The following is a 22789-nucleotide window of genomic DNA, read 5'->3' as shown; positions in this document are numbered from 1 at the left end:
GCTCTGGATCGCCTTCAGTACTTCCTCAACAGATGGCACCTCAGCCAGCCACTCACAGGGGGTGACTTTTTCCTCCAATATTTGAGGCACCACAGCCTCAGCAGGGTCATCTCCACTTTGTCCCATGATGTTTTCCAGGCTGAGGGATTCCCCCTCCCCCAGGACCTCACAGAAATGCTAAGCAAATCTGCAAACCTGTTCCTGGGGGTTGGAGATCGGATCACCGTTTTTTCCCCTAATGATGGTAATAGGTGTGGCGCTGCAGGTTACTTTTTTGATGGAGTTAAATAGAGATTTGTGATCGCGGGCCATTGAGGCAGACTCCATCTCCTCAGCAACCCGCGACCACCACCCATCCTTGCAGCGCCTCACGGCTCTCCGAACCTCCGAGCGAAGACTGCGGTAAGCCTCCTCATTCTCCGACGTGGGATGCTGTAGCCGATGAGCGTGGGCCTGTCGCTTTTTCTCAACCATCCTGAACACCTCCTCTGTCAGCCAGGGTCTCTGGGGAGGTCTGGACCGCGTACCCAAAGCAGCCATACACACACAAAGATAAAGATCCCCCATATAGCCTTAACAGACTGTAGGGGCAAGTGCTGTTAGCGAGCACCTATGAAGGTCTGAACGGTACACGAGGGGGTGGGTGGCCAGCACCACGCCCGACCGCCTTTGTGTCCCCAGTGGCAATGTTTTTATCCACCGCACCAGGTACTCATTTGAGGCTGAGTCGACCTAGGGGAGGCCCAGGACCGGTTCAGATAATCGTCACTGATGGTGTTGGCCGTGAGCGGGAATCGAACCCGGGTCACCGGGTTCGTAGCGCAGCGTAGCGCTAACCGCTACACTACCGCTCCCACACACACGCACACACATACATACACACACACACTCAGACACTCGCACTCAAACACCTTTGTACCTTCACCTCCGCTCTCCCTCACACACTGTGAGGAGCGCCCCCACGCACTTCACTTGTGCTCATCAAAGACCAAGATCCCCTGTAGAGCCTTCAACAGACTGTTGGGGCAAGCGCTGTTAGCGAGCAGCACCTATGATGGGCAGGCGCAGCGTACGAGGGGCTGGTGTGGCCCACACCACCACCACCACGCCCGGATCTTTCATGCTCACGCCTTCACCCACTCATACACGCACACACACTCACACTCTCCTCTCACGCTCACCTTTCCTCTCCCCACCCCCTCTCCCTCACACACTCACTCACCTCTCCCCACACACCCACCTCTCCCCACACACTCACTCACTCACCTGTCACACCCACACTCACCTCTCCACCACACACACACTCACTAACCCCCCCCCTCTCACTCTCACCTTCCCTCTCCCCACCCCCTCTCCCTCCCTCCCTCTCCCTCACGCACTCACTCACCTCTTCCCACACACTCACCCACCTCTCCCCACACACATCCACACTCACTCACCTCTCCCTACACACATACACGCACTCACTCACCTCTCACACCCACACTCACTCACCTCTCCACCACACACTCACTCACTCACCCCTCACACCCACACTCACCCACCTCTCCACCACACACACCCACACTCACCTCTCACACCCACACTCACTCACCTCTCCCCACACACGCTCACTCACCTCTCACACCCACACTCACTCACCTCTCCCCACACACTCACTCACTCACCTCTCACACCCACACTCACCCACCTCTCACACTCACACTCACCACACACACACACTCACCTCTCACACCAACACTCACCCACCTCTCCACCACACACACTCACTTCTCACACCCACACTCACTCACCTCTCCACCACACACACACACTCACCTCTCACACCCACACACACTCACCCTACTCTCCACCACACACACACTCACACTCACCCACCTCTCCACCACACACACACTCACTCACCTCTTACACTCACCTCACCACACACACACACTCACCTCTCACACCCACACTCACCCACCTCTCCACCACACACACACTCACCTCTCCCCACCCACACACACTCACCCACCTCTCCACCACACACACACTCACACTCACCCACCTCTCCACCACACACACACTCACTCACCCCTCACACCCACACTCACTCACCTCTCCACCACACACACACTCACTCACCTCTCCACCACACACACACTCACCTCTCACACCCACACTCACTCGCCTCTCCACCACACACACACTCACCTCTCACACCCACACTCACTTACCTCTCCACCACACACTCACCCACCTCTCCACCACACACACACACTCACCTCTCCACCACCCTCACCCACCTCTCCACCACACACACACTCACTCACCTCTTACACTCACACTCACCTCACCACACACACACACTCACCTCTCACACCCACACTCACCCACCTCTCCACCACACACACACTCACCTCTCCCCACCCACACACACTCACCCACCTCTCCACCACACACACACTCACCCACCTCTCCACCACACACACACTCACTCACCTCTCACACCCACACTCACTCACCTCTCCACCACACACACACTCACTCACCTCTCCACCACACACACACTCACCTCTCACACCCACACTCACTCACCTCTCCACCACACACACACTCACTCACCTCTCACACTCACACTCACTTACCTCTCCACCACACACTCACCCACCTCTCCACCACACACACACACACTCACCTCTCACACCCACACTCACTTACCTCTCCACCACACACTCACCCACCTCTCCACCACACACACACACACTCACCTCTCCACCACACTCACCCACCTCTCCACCACACACACACTGACTCACCTCTCACACTCACACTCACCCACCTCACCACACACTCACTCACTCACCTCTCACACTCACACTCACTCACTCACCTCTCCACCACACACACACTCACTCACCTCTTACACCCACACTCACCTCTCCACCACACACACACCACACTCACTCACCTCACCACACACTCACTCACTCACTTAACCTCTCCCTGCCACCCACGCTGCGCACCGTCGCAGGAGCGAACGCGCAGCGTCGTCAAGTTCGACCTGCGCACGCGCGTCAAGGGCGGCGAGGCGTTCATCCCCAACGCCAACTACTACGACACTTCGCCCTACCGCTGGGGCGGCAAGTCCGACATCGACCTGGCGGCCGACGAGCGCGGCCTCTGGGTCATCTACGCCACGGAGCAGAACCACGGGCGCATGGTGGTGAGCCGCTTAAATCCGCGCGCGATGCGCGTCGAGGCCTCCTTCGAGACGGCCTACGTCAAGCGCTTGGCCTCCGACGCCTTCATGGCGTGCGGCGTCCTCCACGTCCTGCGCTCGACTTACGAGGACGACGGCGACGGAGGGGCGGACGCCGCTGGAGGAGGAGGAGAAGGAGGGGGGACGAGCGACCGCATCGACTATGTGTACGACACCGACTCGCGGCGGGACGCTCGCGTCTCCGTCCCGTTCCCCAACCCGTTCCGGTTCATCACGTCGGTGCAGTACAACGCGCGCGACCGCGCCCTCTACGTGTGGAACAACCACCACGCGCTGCGCTACGCGCTGCGCTTCGGCACGCGGGACCCCGCTGCGGGTGAGCGGGAGGGTGTCGGTGGGGTTGGTTGTGGGTTGGGGGGAGCGGGGGGGGGGGGTGTGGAAGAGTGGGGTGGTGGGGAGCGGTTGGATTGGAGTTTGAAAGTCCGCTTTGTCTTCTTTGGTTCTTTCGGTAAAGTCACGTAGAATGAGAATAAAATAATAAATTGATAAAATAAAATAACACAATAATATTCTCACGACGTTTCGGCCACAACACAAGCGGCCTTCATCAGGTGAAGGGACGAGACTGTCTGGTAGGACAGCGCTGGAGTGAAAAAAAGCCACGTTCAGATCACGACCTTTAAGCTGTGTCAGAAGAAACAAAGCGCCTTGACAAAGGAATTAGCATATAATTTAGCATTGAAATGGCCGAGTGATTAGCTTGTGACTGGTCACAGAAATGGCTATGTTAAAGTTAAAGCATACACATCCGCAGAGGCACCCCTTGACAAAGGATTTAGCATAGAATTTAGCATTGAAATAGCTAAGTTAAAGCATACACATCCGCAGAGGCACCCCTTGACAAAGGAATTAGCATAGAATTTAGCATTGGAATAGCTGAGTGATTAGCTTGTAACTGGTCACAGAAATAGCTATGTTTAAAGTCAGAGCATACACATTCACCGAGGCACCTAGTACAAATCAAACAGGAGAATTTAGCATTGAAATAACTAGGCGAATTTAGCATTGAAATAACTGAGTGATTAGCTAGTGACTGGTCACAGAAATGGCTATGTTGAAGTCAAGGTCTACACATCTGAGCTATTCACAGTAACTGGGTATACAATACAATGTATAATGAATACTACATAGTGAACCAATAAAAAACAAAAATATTAATTACCTTAATGTTATCAATAAACTCTATATTCTACAATCAGCTAAGCTACCAACAATAAGTCGTTATATATCACAATGCTATATGGCAAAAAAATGGGTGGATTCTTACCCTCAACTTTAGCAACACGGATAGCTACGGGCCCCGTTCAGACGGACGAGTTCATCCAAGGTCGGAACAGAGGAGGGGGAGAGAGGCAGCTGCAAGGCGCTATTATACTCCATGTTGTAAACCATACCATTAACCGTGGTGTGAGAGGTATTAAGAGTCAATGCTGGTGAAAGAGCTGCGGTCTGAAGGTCATTGTAAAATACAATTAATTAAGAACGGAAATGGTTTAAAACATCTTTCCAATGGTTACTAAGCCAGAATCCATCTTCTCGGTTGAAATTGTCTCTGTGCTTGTATATGTGAATGGCCTCATGAACGAATCTCTCATGGTAGCCGGTTGGTTTGCAAAGAACCTCCGTCTTGGAGAAGTCAATGTCATGTGAGCCCACTGAATTATAACAGTGATCTGCCACGGCAGGTCTGCTTTATGTTCACGGATGCCGTCCGAGATATGTCGTTTGGTTTCTCCAATGTAGCTACTACCACAGAGGCACTTTAGTTTGTAAACGCCCGGGTACTGTATGTCTGGAACAGCATCTTTTACAGATGGAACTAGATCACGGATTTTATGTACTGTGTTGAATCGGACCTGGATCTTGTGTTTATTCAGGATTTTGGAGATCTTTTTAGTGACTCCTGCAATGTAGGGTAAGGTGATGGTTTTGAGTGGCTCCACAAGAGAATCCTTCTTCATGACTGGAGTGATGGCTTTGCGGATTGTGTAGTCGGAGTAACCATTAGCCCTGAGAGCCTGGTGTACGTGCTTGAGTTCACTGGTAATGTGTTCCTGGTCGGAAATGCATTGGGCTCTATGGTATAGAGTCTTGATGAGGGAGTTCTTCTGGGATGGATGGTGGTGGGAATCCAGTTTCAAGTGAGCATTTGTATGGGTGGCTTTCCTGTAGACAGAGTGGCTCATTGAACCATCATGTCTCCTTTTAATTACGACATCCAAAAAGGGTAGTTTGCCATCTTTTTCGACCTCCATGGTAAATCTGATGGCTGGGTGTATGGAATTGATGTGGTCGCGGAATTGGTCTAGAGCAGGCTGGCCATGTGGCCAGATGACAAAGGTGTCATCCACGTACCTCTTCCATAAGGTCGGGCGTAGAGTGGCAGTCTGGATGGCGTCAGTTTCAAAATTTTCCATGAATACGTTGGCTACAACTGGAGATAGGGGGGAGCCCATTGGGGTGCCCTCAGTTTGTTTGTAGAAAGTTCCATTCCAGGTGAAGTATGTGTTGGTTACTCAATGTCTCACCAGGGGGGGTACATCAGTGTGCAGTCCTTGATGAACCAGGTCTTCAATGATAGCGATGGTGTCAGGTACCGGGACTTTGGTGAACAAGGACACCACATCAAAACTGACAAGCAGGTCGTCTGGAGACAGGGAAATGCCTTTGATTGTCGATACCAGGTGAGTAGAATTTAGTACCACAGAGGTGTTTTTTTCCAGTGAAATGTCGCAGTATATCAGCAAGAAAACGTGCCAGTTTATAGGTGGGGGAGTTGATAGTAGAGACGATGGGACGAAGGGGTGTATCTTCTCTGTGTATCTTTGGAAGGCCACATAATCTTGGTGGTCTGGCAGCAGAGGGTTTCAACGAGAACTGTTTGGTCTCATCAATTAATGCTGTTGAATCAGAGATGATTTTGTTCGTTTTGGTAACCAGGCTGTTGGTGGGATCTCTTTTTATTTTTGTATAGCTGCCATCGTTGAGTAGTTCTTGAATTTTGTTGTTATATTCTGTTTTGTCCATGATGACAGTGACATTGCCCTTGTCGGCTGAGAGGACGACAATATCATCCCTCTTTTTTAATTGAGATAATTCAAAACGTTCGTCTTTGCTGATGTTGCTGGGTGGCAACTTAGCGCGTTTGAGGGTTGCAGCGATTTCAGATCTTGCTACGTCTGCAGCGATGGGACTCAAGCCCTTGATTGCAATGTCGACATGGGCAATGATATAATTAACCGGTAAGTGTCTCGGTGTGACAGCAAAGTTTAGACCTTTAGCTAAAACGGATTTCAGACCATCAGAAATGGAACTGTTACTGCGATTAATTACGACTTTGTTGACGTCTATCTTTTCGGTGTGTGGGTCCGATTTTTAGCTGGAGAGGTGATTGAATTTGGAAATCAAATTGTCCCTACATTTGGTCGACATAGTGGCAGCCGAAGAGGTAGTCATATTGTCTACATGTTTCCAATCCGATGTAGACATTGTTGCTGTCAATGTTAAGTGTGATTTGTAGAGTGTCTTGTCTAACTGATCGAGTTCGGTGCGTGTAAGTCTGATTTTTTCCGAGATAAGAGCGACGCTAGTTCCAGCTAGAATTCGTTTTGCATTGAGAGAAGTTGCAACAGCAGAGGTTAGTGTAAATGCGGTTGGTATTACCTTAGAGTCGCGGCATCTCTTCAGAAAGGTGAGAGACTCGATTAGTTGAGCCTTCTTATCCCGGAGTCTGTTGAATGATCTTAAGGATGTGTGAAATCCCTCCCCGTAGAGGCGGTTAAATTTCGATTTAAAGCTTTCGTGACTGCAAGGATTCATCTTCTTTGGTTCTTTCGGTAAAGTCACGTAGAATGAGATCAAAATAATAAATTGATAAAATAAAATAACACAATAATATTCTCACGACGTTTCGGCCACAACACAAGCGGCCTTCATCAGGTGAAGGGACGAGACTGTCTGGTAGGACAGCGCTGGAGTGAAAAAAGCCACGTTCAGATCACGACCTTTAAGCTGTGTCAGAAGAAACAAAGCGCCTTGACAAAGGAATTAGCATATAATTTAGCATTGAAATGGCCGAGTGATTAGCGTGTGACTGGTCACAGAAATGGCTATGTTAAAGTTAAAGCATACACATCCGCAGAGGCACCCCTTGACAAAGGATTTAGCATAGAATTTAGCATTGAAATAGCTAAGTTAAAGCATACACATCCGCAGAGGCACCCCTTGACAAAGGAATTAGCATAGAATTTAGCATTGAAATAGCTGAGTGATTAGCTTGTAACTGGTCACAGAAATAGCTATGTTTAAAGTCAGAGCATACACATTCACCGAGGCACCTAGTACAAATCAAACAGGAGAATTTAGCATTGAAATAACTAGGCGAATTTAGCATTGAAATAACTGAGTGATTAGCTAGTGACTGGTCACAGAAATGGCTATGTTGAAGTCAAGGTCTACACATCTGAGCTATTCACAGTAACTGGGTATACAATACAATGTATAATGAATACTACACAGTGAACCAATAAAAAACTAAAATATAAATTACCTTAATGTTATCAATAAACTCTATATTCTCCAATCAGCTAAGCTACCAACAATAAGTCGTTATATATCACAATGCTATATGGCAAAAAAATGGGTGGATTCTTACCCTCAACTTTAGCAACACGGATAGCTACGGGCCCCGTTCAGACGGACGAGTTCATCCAAGGTCGGAACAGAGGAGGGGGAGAGAGGCAGCTGCAAGGCGCTATTATACTCCATGTTGTAAACCATACCATTAACCGTGGTGTGAGAGGTATTAAGAGTCAATGCTGGTGAAAGAGCTGCGGTCTGAAGGTCATCGTAAAATACAATTAATTTAGAACGGAAATGGTTTTGAAACATCTTTCCAATGGTTACTAAGCCAGAATCCATCTTCTCGGTTGAAATTGTCTCTGTGCTTGTATATGTGAATGGCCTCATGAACGAATCTCTCATGGTAGCCGGTTGGTTTGCAAAGAACCTCCGTCTTGGAGAAGTCAATGTCATGTGAGCCCACTGAATTATAACAGTGATCTGCCACGGCAGGTCTGCTTTATGTTCACGGATGCCGTCCGAGATATGTCGTTTGGTTTCTCCAATGTAGCTACTACCACAGAGGCACTTTAGTTTGTAAACGCCCGGGTACTGTATGTCTGGAACAGCATCTTTTACAGATGGAACTAGATCACGGATTTTATGTACTGTGTTGAATCGGACCTGGATCTTGTGTTTATTCAGGATTTTGGAGATCTTTTTAGTGACCCCTGCAATGTAGGGTAAGGTGATGGTTTTGAGTGGCTCCACAAGAGAATCCTTCTTCATGACTGGAGTGATGGCTTTGCGGATTGTGTAGTCGGAGTAACCATTAGCCCTGAGAGCCTGGTGTACGTGCTTGAGTTCAATGGTAATGTGTTCCTGGTCGGAAATGCATTGGGCTCTATGGTATAGAGTCTTGATGAGGGAGTTCTTCTGGGATGGATGGTGGTGGGAATCCGATTTCAAGTGAGCATCTGTATGGGTGGCTTTCCTGTAGACAGAGTGGCTCATTGAACCATCATGTCTCCTTTTAATTACGACATCCAAAAAGGGTAGTTTGCCATCTTTTTCGACCTCCATGGTAAATCTGATGGCTGGGTGTATGGAATTGATGTGGTCGCGGAATTGGTCTAGAGCAGGCTGGCCATGTGGCCAGATGACAAAGGTGTCATCCACGTACCTCTTCCATAAGGTCGGGCGTAGAGTGGCAGTCTGGATGGCGTCAGTTTCAAAATTTTCCATAAATACGTTGGCTATAACTGGAGATAGGGGGGAGCCCATTGGGGTGCCCTCAGTTTGTTTGTAGAAAGTTCCATTCCAGGTGAAGTATGTGTTGGTTACGCAATGTCTCACCAGGGGGGGTACATCAGTGTGCAGTCCTTGATGAACCAGGTCTTCAATGATAGCGATGGTGTCAGGTACCGGGACTTTGGTGAACAAGGACACCACATCAAAACTGACAAGCAGGTCGTCTGGAGACAGGGAAATGCCTTTGATTGTCGATACCAGGTGAGTAGAATTTAGTACCACAGAGGTGTTTTTTCCAGTGAAATGTCGCAGTATATCAGCAAGAAAACGTGCCAGTTTATAGGTGGGGGAGTTGATAGTAGAGATGATGGGACGAAGGGGTGTATCTTCTCTGTGTATCTTTGGAAGGCCATATAATCTTGGTGGTCTGGCAGCAGAGGGTTTCAACGAGAACTGTTTGGTCTCATCAATTAATGCTGTTGAATCAGAGATGATTTTGTTCGTTTTGGTAACCAGGCTGTTGGTGGGATCTCTTTTTATTTTTGTATAGCTGCCATCGTTGAGTAGTTCTTGAATTTTGTTGTTATATTCTGTTTTGTCCATGATGACAGTGGCATTGCCCTTGTCGGCTGAGAGGACGACAATATCATCCTTCTTTTTAATTGAGATAATTCAAAGCGTTCGTCTTTGCTGATGTTGCTGGGTGGCAACTTAGCGTTTTTGAGGGTTGCAGCGATTTCAGATCTTGCTACGTCTGCAGCGATGGGACTCAAGCCCTTGAGTGCAACGTCGACATGGGCAATGATATCATTAACCGGTAAGTGTCTCGGTGTGACAGCAAAGTTTAGACCTTTAGCTAAAACGGATATCAGACCATCAGAAATGGAACTGTTACTGCGATTAATTACGACTTTGTTGACGTCTATCTTTTCGTTGTGTGGGTCCGATTTTTAGCTGGAGAGGTGATTGAATTTGGAAATCAAATTGTCCCTACATTTGGTCGACATAGTGGCAGCCGAAGAGGTAGTCATATTGTCTACATGTTCCCAATCCGATGTAGACATTGTTGCTGTCAATGTTAAGTGTGATTTGTAGAGTGTCTTGTCTAACTGATCGAGTTCGGTGCGTGTTAGTCTGATTTTTTCCGAGATAAGAGTGAATATTGTTCTAGCTAGAATTCGTTTTGCATTGAGAGAAGTTGCAACAGCAGAGGTTAGTGTAAATGCGGTTGGTATTACCTTAGAGTCGCGGCATCTCTTCAGAAAGGTGAGAGACTCGATTAGTTGAGCCTTCTTATCCCGGAGTCTGTTGAATGATCTTAAGGATGTGTGCAATCCCTCCCCGTAGAGGCGGTTAAATTTCGATTTAAAGCTTTCGTGACTGCAAGGATTAATCTTCTTTGGTTCTTTCGGTAAAGTCACGTAGAATGAGATCAAAATAATAAATTGATAAAATAAAATAACACAATAATATTCTCACGACGTTTCGGCCACAACACAAGCGGCCTTCATCAGGTGAAGGGACGAGACTGTCTGGTAGGACAGCGCTGGAGTGAAAAAAGCCACGTTCAGATCACGACCTTTAAGCTGTGTCAGAAGAAACAAAGCGCCTTGACAAAGGAATTAGCATATAATTTAGCATTGAAATGGCCGAGTGATTAGCTTGTGACTGGTCACAGAAATGGCTATGTTAAAGTTAAAGCATACACATCCGCAGAGGCACCCTTGACAAAGGAATTAGCATAGAATTTAGCATTGAAATAGCTAAGTTAAAGCATACACATCTGCAGAGGCACCCCTTGACAAAGGAATTAGCATAGAATTTAGCATTGAAATAGCTGAGTGATTAGCTTGTAACTGGTCACAGAAATAGCTTTGTTTAAAGTCAGAGCATACACATTCACCGAGGCACCTTGTACAAATCAAACAGGAGAATTTAGCATTGAAATAACTAGGCGAATTTAGCATTGAAATAACTGAGTGATTAGCTAGTGACTGGTCACAGAAATGGCTATGTTGAAGTCAAGGTCTACACATCTGAGCTATTCACAGTAACTGGGTATACAATACAATGTATAATGAATACTATATAGTGAACCAATAAAAAACTAAAATATAAATTACCTTAATGTTATCAATAAACTCTATATTCTCCAATCAGCTAAGCTACCAACAATAAGTCGTTATATATCACAATGCTATATGGCGAAAAAATGGGTGGATTCTTACCCTCAACTTTAGCAACACGGATAGCTACGGGCCCCGTTCAGACGGACGAGTTCATCCAAGCTCGGAACAGAGGAGGGGGAGAGAGACAGCTGCGAGGCGCTATTATACTCCATGTTGTAAACCATACCATTAACCGTGGTGTGAGAGGTATTAAGAATCAATGCTGGTGAAAGAGCTGCGGTCTGAAGGTCATCGTAAAATACAATTAATTAAGAACGGAAATGGTTTAAAACATCTTTCCAATGGTTACTAAGCCAGAATCCATCTTCTCGGTTGAAATTGTCTCTGTGCTTGTATATGTGAATGGCCTCATGAACGAATCTCTCATGGTAGCCGGTTGGTTTGCAAAGAACCTCCGTTTTGGAGAAGTCAATGTCATGTGAGCCCACTGAATTATAACAGTGATCTGTCACGGCAGAAGAGTTCGTCCTACCGTGTTTCAAGTCTGCTTTATGTTCACGGATGCGGTCCGAGATATGTCGTTTGGTTTCTCCAATGTAGCTACTACCACAGAGGCACTTTAGTTTGTAAACGCCCGGGTACTGTATGTCTGGACCAGCATCTTTTACAGATGGAACTAGATCAGGGATTTTATGTATTGTGTTGAATCGGACCTGGATCTTGTGTTTATTCAGGATTTTGGAGATCTTTTTAGTGACCCCTGCAATGTAGGGTAAGGTGATGGTTTTGAGTGGCTCCACAAGAGAATCCTTCTTCATGACTGGAGTGATGGCTTTGCGGATTGTGTAGTCCTAGTAACCATTAGCCCTGAGAGCCTGGTGTACGTGCTTGAGTTCACTGGTAATGTGTTCCTGGTCGGAAATGCATTGGGCTCTATGGTATAGAGTCTTGATGAGGGAGTTCTTCTGGGATGGATGGTGGTGGAATCCGGTTTCAAGTAAGCATCTGTATGGGTGGCTTTCCTGTAGACAGAGTGGCTCATTGAACCATCATGTCTCCTTTTAATTAAGACCTCCAAAAAGGGTATTTTGCCATCTTTTTCGACCTCCATGGTAAATCTGATGGCTGGGTGTATGGAATTGATGTGGTCCCGGAATTTGTCTAGAGCAGGCTGGCCATGTGGCCAGATGACAAAGGTGTCATCCACGTACCTCTTCCATAAGGTCGGGCGTAGAGTGGCAGTCTGGATGGCGTCAGTTTCAATTTTTTCCATGAATACGTTGGCTACAACCGGAGATAGGGGGGATCCCATTGGGGTGCCCTCAGTTTGTTTGTAGAAAGTTCCATTCCAGGTGAAGTATGTGTTGGTTAAGCAATGTCTCACCAGGGGGGTACATCAGTGTGCAGTCCTTGATGAACCAGGTCTTCAATGATAGCAATGGTGTCAGGTACTGGGACTTTGGTGAACAAGGACACCACATCAAAACTGACAAGCAGGTCGTCTGGGGACAGGGAAATGCCTTTGATTGTCGATACCAGGTGAGTAGAATTTAGTACCGCAGAGGTGGTTTTTCCAGTGAAAGGTCGCAGTATATCAGCAAGAAAACGTGCCAGTTTATAGGTGGGGGAGTTGATAGTAGAGACGATGGGACGAAGGGGTGTATCTTCTTTGTGTATCTTTGGAAGGCCATATCATCTTGGTGGTCTGGCAGCAGAGGGTTTCAACGAGAACTGTTTGGTCTCATCAATTATTTCTGTTGAATCAGAGATGATTTTGTTCGTTTTGGTAACCAGGCTGTTGGTGGGATCTCTTTTTATTTTTGTATAGCTGCCATCGTTGAGTAGTTCTTGAATTTTGTTGTTATATTCTGTTTTGTCCATGATGACAGTGGCATTGCCCTTGTCGGCTGAGAGGACGACAATATCATCCTTCTTTTTAATTGAGATAATTCAAAACGTTCGTCTTTGCTGATGTTGCTGGGTGGCAACTTAGCGTTTTTGAGGGTTGCAGCGATTTCAGATCTTGCTACGGCTGCAGCGATGGGACTCAAGCCCTTGAGTGCAACGTCGACATGGGCAATGATATCATTAACCGGTAAGTGTCTCGGGGTGACAGCAAAGTTTAGACCTTTAGCTAAAACGGATTTCAGACCATCAGAAATGGAACTGTTACTGCGCTTAATTACGACTTTGTTGACGTCTATCTTTTCAGTGTGTGGGTGTACCCCCCCTTGTGAGACATTGCTTAACCAACACATACTTCACCTGGAATTGAACTTTCTACAAACAAACTGAGGGCACCCCAATGGTTTCCCCCCTATCTCCGGGTGTAGCCAACGTATTCATGGAAAATTTTGAAACTGATGGCATCCAGACTGCCACTCTACGCCCGACCTTATGGAAGAGGTACGTGGATGACACCTTTGTCATCTGGCCACATGGCCAGCCTGCTCTAGACCAATTCCGCGACCACATCAATTCCATACACCCAGCCATCAGATTTACCATGGAGGTCGAAAAAGATGGCAAACTACCCTTTTTGGATGTCTTAATTAAAAGGAGACATGATGGTTCAATGAGCCACTCTGTCTACAGGAAAGCCACCCATGCAGATGCTTACTTGAAACCGGATTCCCACCACCATCCATTCCAGAAGAACTCCCTCACCAAGACTCTATACCATAGAGCCCAATGCATTTCCGACCAGGAACACATTACCAGTGAACTCAAGCACGTACACCAGGCTCTCAGGGCTAATGGTTACTCCGACTACACAATCCGCAAAGCCATCACTCCAGTCATGAAGAAGGATTCTCTTGTGGAGCCACTCAAAACCATCACCTTACCCTACATTGCAGGGGTCACTAAAAAGATCTCCAAAATCCTGAATAAACACAAGGTCCAGGTCCGATTCAACACAATACATAAAATCCGTGATCTAGTTCCATCTGTAAAAGATGCTGTTCCAGACATACAGTACCCGGGCGTTTACAAACTAAAGTGCCTCTGTGGTAGTAGCTACATTGGAGAAACCAAACGACATATCTCGGACCGCATCCGTGAACATAAAGCAGACTTGAAACACGGTTGGACGAACTCCTCTGCCGTGGCAGATCACTGTTATAATTCAGTGGGCTCACATGACATTGACTTCTCCAAGACGGAGGTTCTTTGCAAACCAACCGGCTACCATGAGAGATTCGTTCATGAGGCCATTCACATATACAAGCACAGAGACAATTTCAACCGAGAAGATGGATTCTGGCTTAGTAACCATTGGAAAGATGTTTGAAACCATTTCCGTTCTTAATTAATAGTATTTTACGATGACCTTCAGACCGCAGCTCTTTCACCAGCATTGACTCTTAATACCTCTCACACCACGGTTAATGGTATGGTTTACAACATGGAGTATAATAGCGCCTCGCAGCTGTCTCTCTCCCCCTCCTCTGTTCCGAGCTTGGATGAACTCGTCCATCTGAACGGGGCCCGTAGCTATCCGTGTTGCTAAAGTTGAGGGTAAGAATCCACCCATTTTTTCGCCATATAGCATTGTGATATATAACGACTTATTGTTGGTAGCTTAGCTGATTGGAGAATATAGAGTTTATTGATAACATTAAGGTAATTTATATTTTAGTTTTTTATTGGTTCACTATATAGTATTCATTATACATTGTATTGTATACCCAGTTACTGTGAATAGCTCAGATGTGTAGACCTTGACTTCAACATAGCCATTTCTGTGACCAGTCACTAGCTAATCACTCAGTTATTTCAATGCTAAATTCGCCTAGTTATTTCAATGCTAAATTTTCCTGTTTGATTTGTACTAGGTGCCTCGGTGAATGTGTATGCTCTGACTTTAAACATAGCTATTTCTGTGACCAGTTACAAGCTAATCACTCAGCTATTTCAATGCTAAATTCTATGCTAATTCCTTTGTCAAGGGGTGCCTCTGCGGATGTGTATGCTTTAACTTTAACATAGCCATTTCTGTGACCAGTCACAAGCTAATCACTCGGCCATTTCAATGCTAAATTATATGCTAATTCCTTTGTCAAGGCGCTTTGTTCCTTCTGACACAGCTTAAAGGTCGTGATCTGAACGTGGCTTTTTTTCACTCCAGCGCTGTCCTACCAGACAGTCTCGTCCCTTCACCTGATGAAGGCCGCTTGTGTTGTGGCCGAAACGTCGTGAGAATATTATATATATATGCTTTGGCCCACCATAGCGACCTACCCATCGAATACCAGGCGAGGCGGTTAACATCTCACCACTGAGAGAGAGAGAGACACGCAAACTCCAAATATACAGCAGCAGCAGGCGTCAGGGTCGGGATCGAACCCACGACATCCTGTATACCAGGCGAGGTAGTTAACATCTCAAAACGGAGAGAGACACGCAAACTCCAAATATACAGCAGCAGGCATCAGGGTCAGGATCGAACCCACGACTTCCTGTATACCAGGCGAGGTAGTCAACATCTATGCCACTGCGGTGCCCAAGTTGAGGAGTTGGTTGGCAACAGACACTCGCCGTCGCATTCGACGACGACTCAAAACTGATTTTCCTGCTCAAGAAGAGCGTCTCGACGCATTTGGCTCTCATCTCCCGCTTACAACCCTGAGCCAGTGGTGGGAATTCCACCTTCCTATGGCGGGGCCAAGTTTGCTTACAGGACAATGTCATTACATTCAGAGCGAGTGATTAAATCCAGCCGCTCGTACCAAACTTACCTTTTAAAACCAGAGGTAGGACCCCATCCATGGCCCTGCGGCTTTGCTTCACAGAGGCCCACAGCCGTATGAGGACTGCCACGGGTGATTGTTATCCATCGCCGGGAGGCACTCATCGGCTAAACGGTGCAGGGGTCTCAAGTCGCTCTCCCATCACCGCCTCGTCTGTTTGACATTTTTATTGAACTCGCTCTGTCTGTTGTTGACGTGTACTCAACAGACGTCTGCAATAACCGCGCACATACTCACGGTGAACTTGCAAACGGAAACATCACGCTCCGGTAGTATGTGATGCACTGTCTTTGAAACGTATTGGCCTACACCAGAGACAGCCGTCTTTATGGCCCAGTCCCATCAGTGTCTGGCCAGAGAATGCCGAAAGGTGACCAGGACAAGGACAGCGGCACTATCGGAGCGTTGATAGCTCGGAGGTGAACAGCAACACCATCGGGAAATATTGTTTTGCCAGTATCAAAAGTATTGAAAGATAAGAATAGGTTTTAGCCCTTTCTGCCAATAACACAGGAGGCTTTATTTAAAGCTTTCGTGACTGCAGGGATTCATATTCTTGGTTCTTTTGGTAAAGTCACCACGTAGAAGGGAAATAATAAAATTATAAAAATATAAAAAACACAATAAAATTATCACGACGTTTCGACTGCAACACCAAGTAATCGTCATCAGGTGTGAAAACCAGAGCAAGAAAATGTTCTTGCTGTGTTTTTTTCTTGCTGTGGTTTTCACACCTGATGATGATTGCTTGTGTTGCAGTCGAAACGTCGTGAGAATTTAATTGTTTTATATTTTTATTATTTTATTGTTTCCTTTCTACGTGGTGGTGACTTTACCGAAAGAACCAAGAATAAAAAAAACGTTTTCAGTTGATGGAATATCAACTTAGGGAGCAGCCGCGAATCCCTGACCCGACCGTTCGTTCATTCGTCTGTCCCTCGTTTTCCCTGGGCAGTCTTCCCGTGCCCGGGCAGCGTCCTCCTCGTTGGCGAGGCCTCGCACCTCCTGGAGGCGAAGCAGCAGGCCGGCTCGTGGTGCCGCGACCCGCTGCAGGCCACCGACAAGGTGTACGTCATGCCGTGGACGCCGTTCCGCACTGACAGACTGGTGGAGTACGCCTCCCTCCAGGACATCCTGGCCAGGCGACCGCTCACCAACTACAAGCTGCCGCACCGCGTCGACGGCACGGGCTTCGTGGTGTACGACGGAGCTGTGTTCTTCAACAGGGTCGGTGCCCGGCGCCGGGGGAGGGGGGGGGGGTTCCTCGTGAGCACCAGTGGGATGATGGACGGCAGATGGCGGTAGGGGCGGTAGGGGCGGTCGGGGCGCCGCGGTGGAGAGATGTTAACTACCTCGTTTAGAATCCACACGCGTTTAGAGTAATTGGGCGCTATTACTTTGCCATGTGAGAAGCCGCTTGGTTGAGCTGTCATTTTGTGTGGCCAGCTCGCTTCTGGAAAAGAGCTGTATGGCTTGGTGGACCTTGCCTGGTACGACAGAGCCGTGATGATGATGATGACGATAGGGGCCGTAGGGGCGGCGCGGTGGAGAGATGTTCACTACCTCGCCTGGTATGCAAGAGGCCGTGGGTGAAACCACTTGGCAACGTCGCCCCTTCTCTCTACTGGCAGCGTATATACCCGTCTGTGAAATGGCCCCTTCATTCGTGATGGCCCCTGCGGTTCTCAGATTGGCGCGAATATCAAATGTGTTGAATTATTAATTGTGTTCATTAGCCGAAGTATGGGATGGTGGTGGGGAGAGAGCTTTTGCCAGAGGGCCGGATAGAACTTTGATTTCTCTTTCCAGGTGGGGGCACCAACACATAAGCTGACACTAAACTTTTATCAGGCTAGGGACTGTTGCAATGACTGGTGGAGAGATATTTTTATTATTTTATTGTTTCCCTTCTACGTGACTTTACCGAAAGAACCAAGAATATGGTGGAGAGATGTTTACGACCTCGCCTGGTATACATAAGCTCGTGGGTTCAATCCCGACCCTGACGCCTGCTGCTGTATATTTGGAGTTTGCGTGTTCTCCTCGTGGATTTTTCCTCTGGGTCTTCCGTTTTTTTCCCTCCACGTTGAGAATCGACGTCACGCGTTCAGAGTATTTGGCTGCTGTACATTTCCACTCCGTTGAGCCATCATTTAGTGGCCAGGTCGCTTCTGAAAAAGAGCTATCCCGGCTCAGTGGTCCTGACCTGTAAAATAAAAATAGTTAATAGTTTTATAGTTTGTAGACTGAGCTCAGAACTCCAGTAAACATTGCAGTTGCTGAATGAATTAACTGGGGAGCGAGAGCCCTCCAGTTGTGAGCTGTATATACAACAACAACAACCGCCTTTCGCCACTAAGTGGCGGTGACGTCACCACGACGCTTGTGCCAGGCCATGTGCACCTTGAGGCCACGTGAAGTGTCGAATGCCCGCTGGCAGGAGGTCACGGGGCAGACCCAGGTGCCATGGGTCGACTGACTGAGATGACCGAGATGACCGGCTGATGCACCACCTGTGCCCCCTACTGTGCCAACTTGCTGTGTTTTAGCCACCCGGCGCTCCGCTCGTTGTTGTGAGCGTCGCTCCTCAACCCTCTGTTGTTGTTGGAGGGCGACTGCCTACAACTGCCCAGTAGCGTCCTTCACAATCCTCCTCCACAGAGGCCGATCTTGACACCGCTGGTACCAGTCATTGGCAAGTCCACTCAGCTCCACATCCTCCTGTACCACGTCACTCCATCTCTTCTCTAGCCCGTGCCGCGCCCGTTTAGCCACCTCGATCCAGCCGAACAAAAGCGATTTGGGCATGCGGTGATTGGGCATGCGGGCTACATGGCCCAGCCAACGCAGCCTTGCCTGCCGGAGGAGCTCACCGATGGGACTTTGTCCAGATCTTTCGAGGAATTGTGAACTCCTCACACAATCCAGTCTGGTTAAACCCAGGATGGATTGTAGGCAGGCCAGCCTAAATGTTTCTAACTGGCGAAGGTGTTCCATTAGGGGTGTCCACGTTTCACAAGCATAGAGAAGAGAGGGAATGACTGTGGCTGAGAAGGCCTGAAGCTTCTTGCGGAGTGACAGACCAGGTAGCTTCCACACAGCTTTATGCAACGATGAAAAGATGATGCCGCTCGACTGATTCGGAGTGAGACCTCTGCTGTTAAACTGGAGCCAGTCATAAGCACACTGCCCAGGTATGGGAAACTCTCCACTCTCTCCACAACTGCCCCATCACCGATTGGGAGTTGTGGGGGTGGAGTGTCCGATGGTATAAAATACCCAGGCAGGTGCTTAGTTTTGGTGGGGCTGATGGTAAGGCCCCACCACTCCGTGGCACACTCAAGTTTCAGCAGCAGCGCCTCCAATTTCTCCTCTGAGTGAGCTGCTATTACCAGGTCGTCGGCATACATAACGTGGTTGACCAATAGGGAGCCATCCCTTGACCGCACCCGGGCATCGATCAGCCTCCCATTCTACCTGTACCAGATGGAAATTCCTCGGGTACAGCTACTGAAGGCTTCACGAACTACGTGGTCGAAATAGATGTTAAATAATGTTGGAGCCAGAGGACATCCCTGTTGCACCCCAAGGTGTACAGGGAATGGCTCTGACTCCCGGCCACGTAGTTTTACCCGGGCCCGCTCACTATCATGAAGGTCCTTAATGATCATGAGCAGAGGCTCAGGGATTCCGAAAATACGAAGAACAACCCAGAGCCCAGGCCTATTGATGGTATCATAGGCCTTGACCAGGTCAATGGAGCAGAGATGTAGGTCTTGTTGGAATTCCCTACACTTCTGCTGTAGCACACGGGCAGAATATATGGCATCTGTTCAGGACCGCCCTTTCCTGAAACCGTATTGGAGCTCCGCCAGCCTCTCCTCAGTGTGCCTAGCAAGGCAATGTTGAATAATCCTTGAGATTCCCCTGTAGTTGTTACAGTCTGTGCGGTCCCCCTTCTTCCAATCCTGCAGAACCCATCCAGTGGTCCAGACTGTTGTTATGATGTCATGTAGGGCAGTCTGTGCACAAACGCCACAATCCCTCAGCATTTCGCTTGAGAGATCATTTCTGCCCGGTGCCTTTCCTGGTTTCAGGCTCTGAATCGCCTTCAGTACTTCCTCAATGGATGGCACCTCAGCCAGCCACTCACAGGGAGTGACTTCTTCCTCCAATATTTGAGGCACCGCAGCCTCAGCAGGGTCATCCCCACTTTGTCCCATGATGTTTTCCAGGCTGAGGGATTCCCCCTCCCCCAGGACCTCACAGAAATGCTAAGCAAATCTGCAAACCTGTTCCTGGGGGTAGGAGATCGGATCACCGTTCTTTCCCCTAATGATGGTAATAGGTGTGGCGCTGCAGGTTACTTTCTTGATGGAGTTAAATAGAGATTTGTGATCGCGGGCCATTGAGGCAGACTCCATCTCCACAGCAACCCGCGACCACCACCCATCCTTGCAGCGCCTCACGGCTCTCCGAACCTCCGAGCGAAGGCTGCGGTAAGCCTCCTCATTCTCCGACGTGGGATGCTGTAGCCGATGAGCGTGGGCCTGTCGCTTTTTCTCAACCATCCTGAACACCTCCTCTGTCAGCCAGGGTCTCTGGGGAGGTCTGGACCGCGTACCCAAAGCAGCCATACACACACACAAAGATAAAGATCCCCCATATAGCCTTAACAGACTGTAGGGGCAAGTGCTGTTAGCGAGCACCTATGAAGGTCGGAACGGTACACGAGGGGGTGGGTGGCCAGCACCACGCCCGACCGCCTTTGTCTCCCCAGTGGCAATGTTTTTATCCACCGCACCAGGTACTCATTTGAGGCTGAGTCGACCTAGGGGAGGCCCAGGACCGGTTCAGATAATCGTTACTGACGGTGTTGGCCGTGAGCGGGAATCAAACCCGGGTCGCCGGGTTCGTAGCGCAGCGTAGCGCTAACCGCTACACTACCGCTCCCACACACACGCACACACACACATACACACACACACTCAGACACTCGCACTCAAACACCTTTGTACCTTCACCTCCACTCTCCCTCACACACTGTGAGGAGCGCCCCCACGCACTTCACTTGTGCTCATCAAAGACCAAGATCCCCTGTAGAGCCTTCAACAGACTGTTGGGGCAAGCGCTGTTAGCGAGCAGCACCTATGAAGGGCAGGCGCAGCGTACGAGGGGCTGGCGTGGCCAACACCACCACCACGCCCGGATCTTTCATGCTCACACCTTCACCCACTCATACACGCACACACACTCACACTCTCCTCTCACGCTCACCTTTCCTCTCCCCACCCCCTCTCCCTCCCTCCCTCTCCCTCATGCACTCACTCACCTCTTCCCACACACTCACCCACCTCTCCCCACACACATCCACACTCACTCACCTCTCCCCACACACGCACACGCACTCACTCACCTCTCACACCCACACTCACTCACCTCTCCACCACACACTCACTCACTCACTCCTCACACCCACACTCACCCACCTCTCCACCACACACACTCACCTCACCACACACACACACTCACCTCTCACACCCACACTCACTCACCTCTCCACCACACACACACACTCACCTCTCACACCCACACACACTCACCCACCTCTCCACCACACACACACTCACCCACCTCTCCACCACACATACACTCACTCACCTCTCACACCCACACTCACTCACCTCTCCACCACACACTCACTCACTCACCTCTCACACCCACACTCACTCACCTCTCCACCACACACTCACCCAACTCTCCACCACACACTCACTCACCTCTTACACTCACACTCACCTCACCACACACACACACACTCACCTATCACACCCACACTCACCTCTCCACCACACACTCACCCACCTCTCCACCACACACACGCTCACTCACCTCTCACACTCACTCACCTCTCCCCACCCACACACACTCACCCACCTCTCCACCACACACACACTCACACTCACCCACCTCTCGACCACACACTCACTCACCTCTCACACCCACACTCACTCACCTCTCCACCACACACTCACCCACCTCTCCACCACACACACACTCACTCACCTCTCACACTCACACTCACTCACCTCTCCACCACACACACACACTCACTTAACCTCTCACACCCACACTCACCCACCTCTCCACCACACACACACTCACTCACCTCTCACACCCACACTCACCTCTCCACCACACCCACACTCACTCACCTCACCACACACTCACTCACTCACCACTCACACTCACTCACTCACCTCTCCACCACACACACATACTCACCTCTCACACTCACCCACCACTACACCACACACACTCACTCACCTCTCACACCCACACTCACCTCTCCACCACACACACACTCACCTCTCACACTCACCCACCTCACCACACACTCACTCACTCACCTCTCACACTCACTCACTCACCTCTCCACCACACACCACACTCACTCACTCACTCACCTCTTACACCCACACTCACCTCTCCACCACACACACGCCACACTCAGTCACCTCACCACACACTCACTCACCTCACCACACACTCACTCACTCACCTCTCCACCACACACACACCACACTCACTCACCTCTCCCCACACACTCACTCACTCACCTCTCACACCCACACTCAGCCACCTCTCACACTCACACTCACCTCACCACACACACACTCACCTCTCACACCCACACTCACCCACCTCTCCACCACACACACACACACCTCTCACACCCACACTCACTCACCTCTCCACCACACACACACACTCACCTCTCACACCCACACACACTCACCCACCTCTCCACCACACACACACTCACCCACCTCTCC

At 49.1% G+C, this 22789-nt stretch overlaps 1 protein-coding gene across 3 annotated transcripts in view; it reads left to right on the top strand.

Annotated features, from left to right (window-relative positions):
• LOC142920232 (uncharacterized) overlaps positions 1-22789 on the top strand; it is a 48401-nt gene that overhangs the window by 8003 nt on the left and 17609 nt on the right. For all 3 annotated transcript variants that reach the window (XM_076062725.1, XM_076062723.1, XM_076062724.1), the window contains exons 3-4: positions 3014-3578; positions 16909-17180. In XM_076062725.1, coding sequence (XP_075918840.1) covers positions 3014-3578; positions 16909-17180 — 837 coding nt within the window. The remainder of the gene's footprint in view (positions 1-3013; positions 3579-16908; positions 17181-22789) is intronic.

The sequence above is a fragment of the Petromyzon marinus genome, unplaced genomic scaffold (assembly GCF_048934315.1).
Source record: "Petromyzon marinus isolate PM22_M1 ecotype Great Lakes invasive population unplaced genomic scaffold, UKy_Petmar_22M1.pri1.0 PM_G_Scaffold_7, whole genome shotgun sequence".
Classification (NCBI taxonomy): domain Eukaryota; kingdom Metazoa; phylum Chordata; class Hyperoartia; order Petromyzontiformes; family Petromyzontidae; genus Petromyzon; species Petromyzon marinus.
This window is presented reverse-complemented; position numbering and strand designations above follow the sequence as displayed.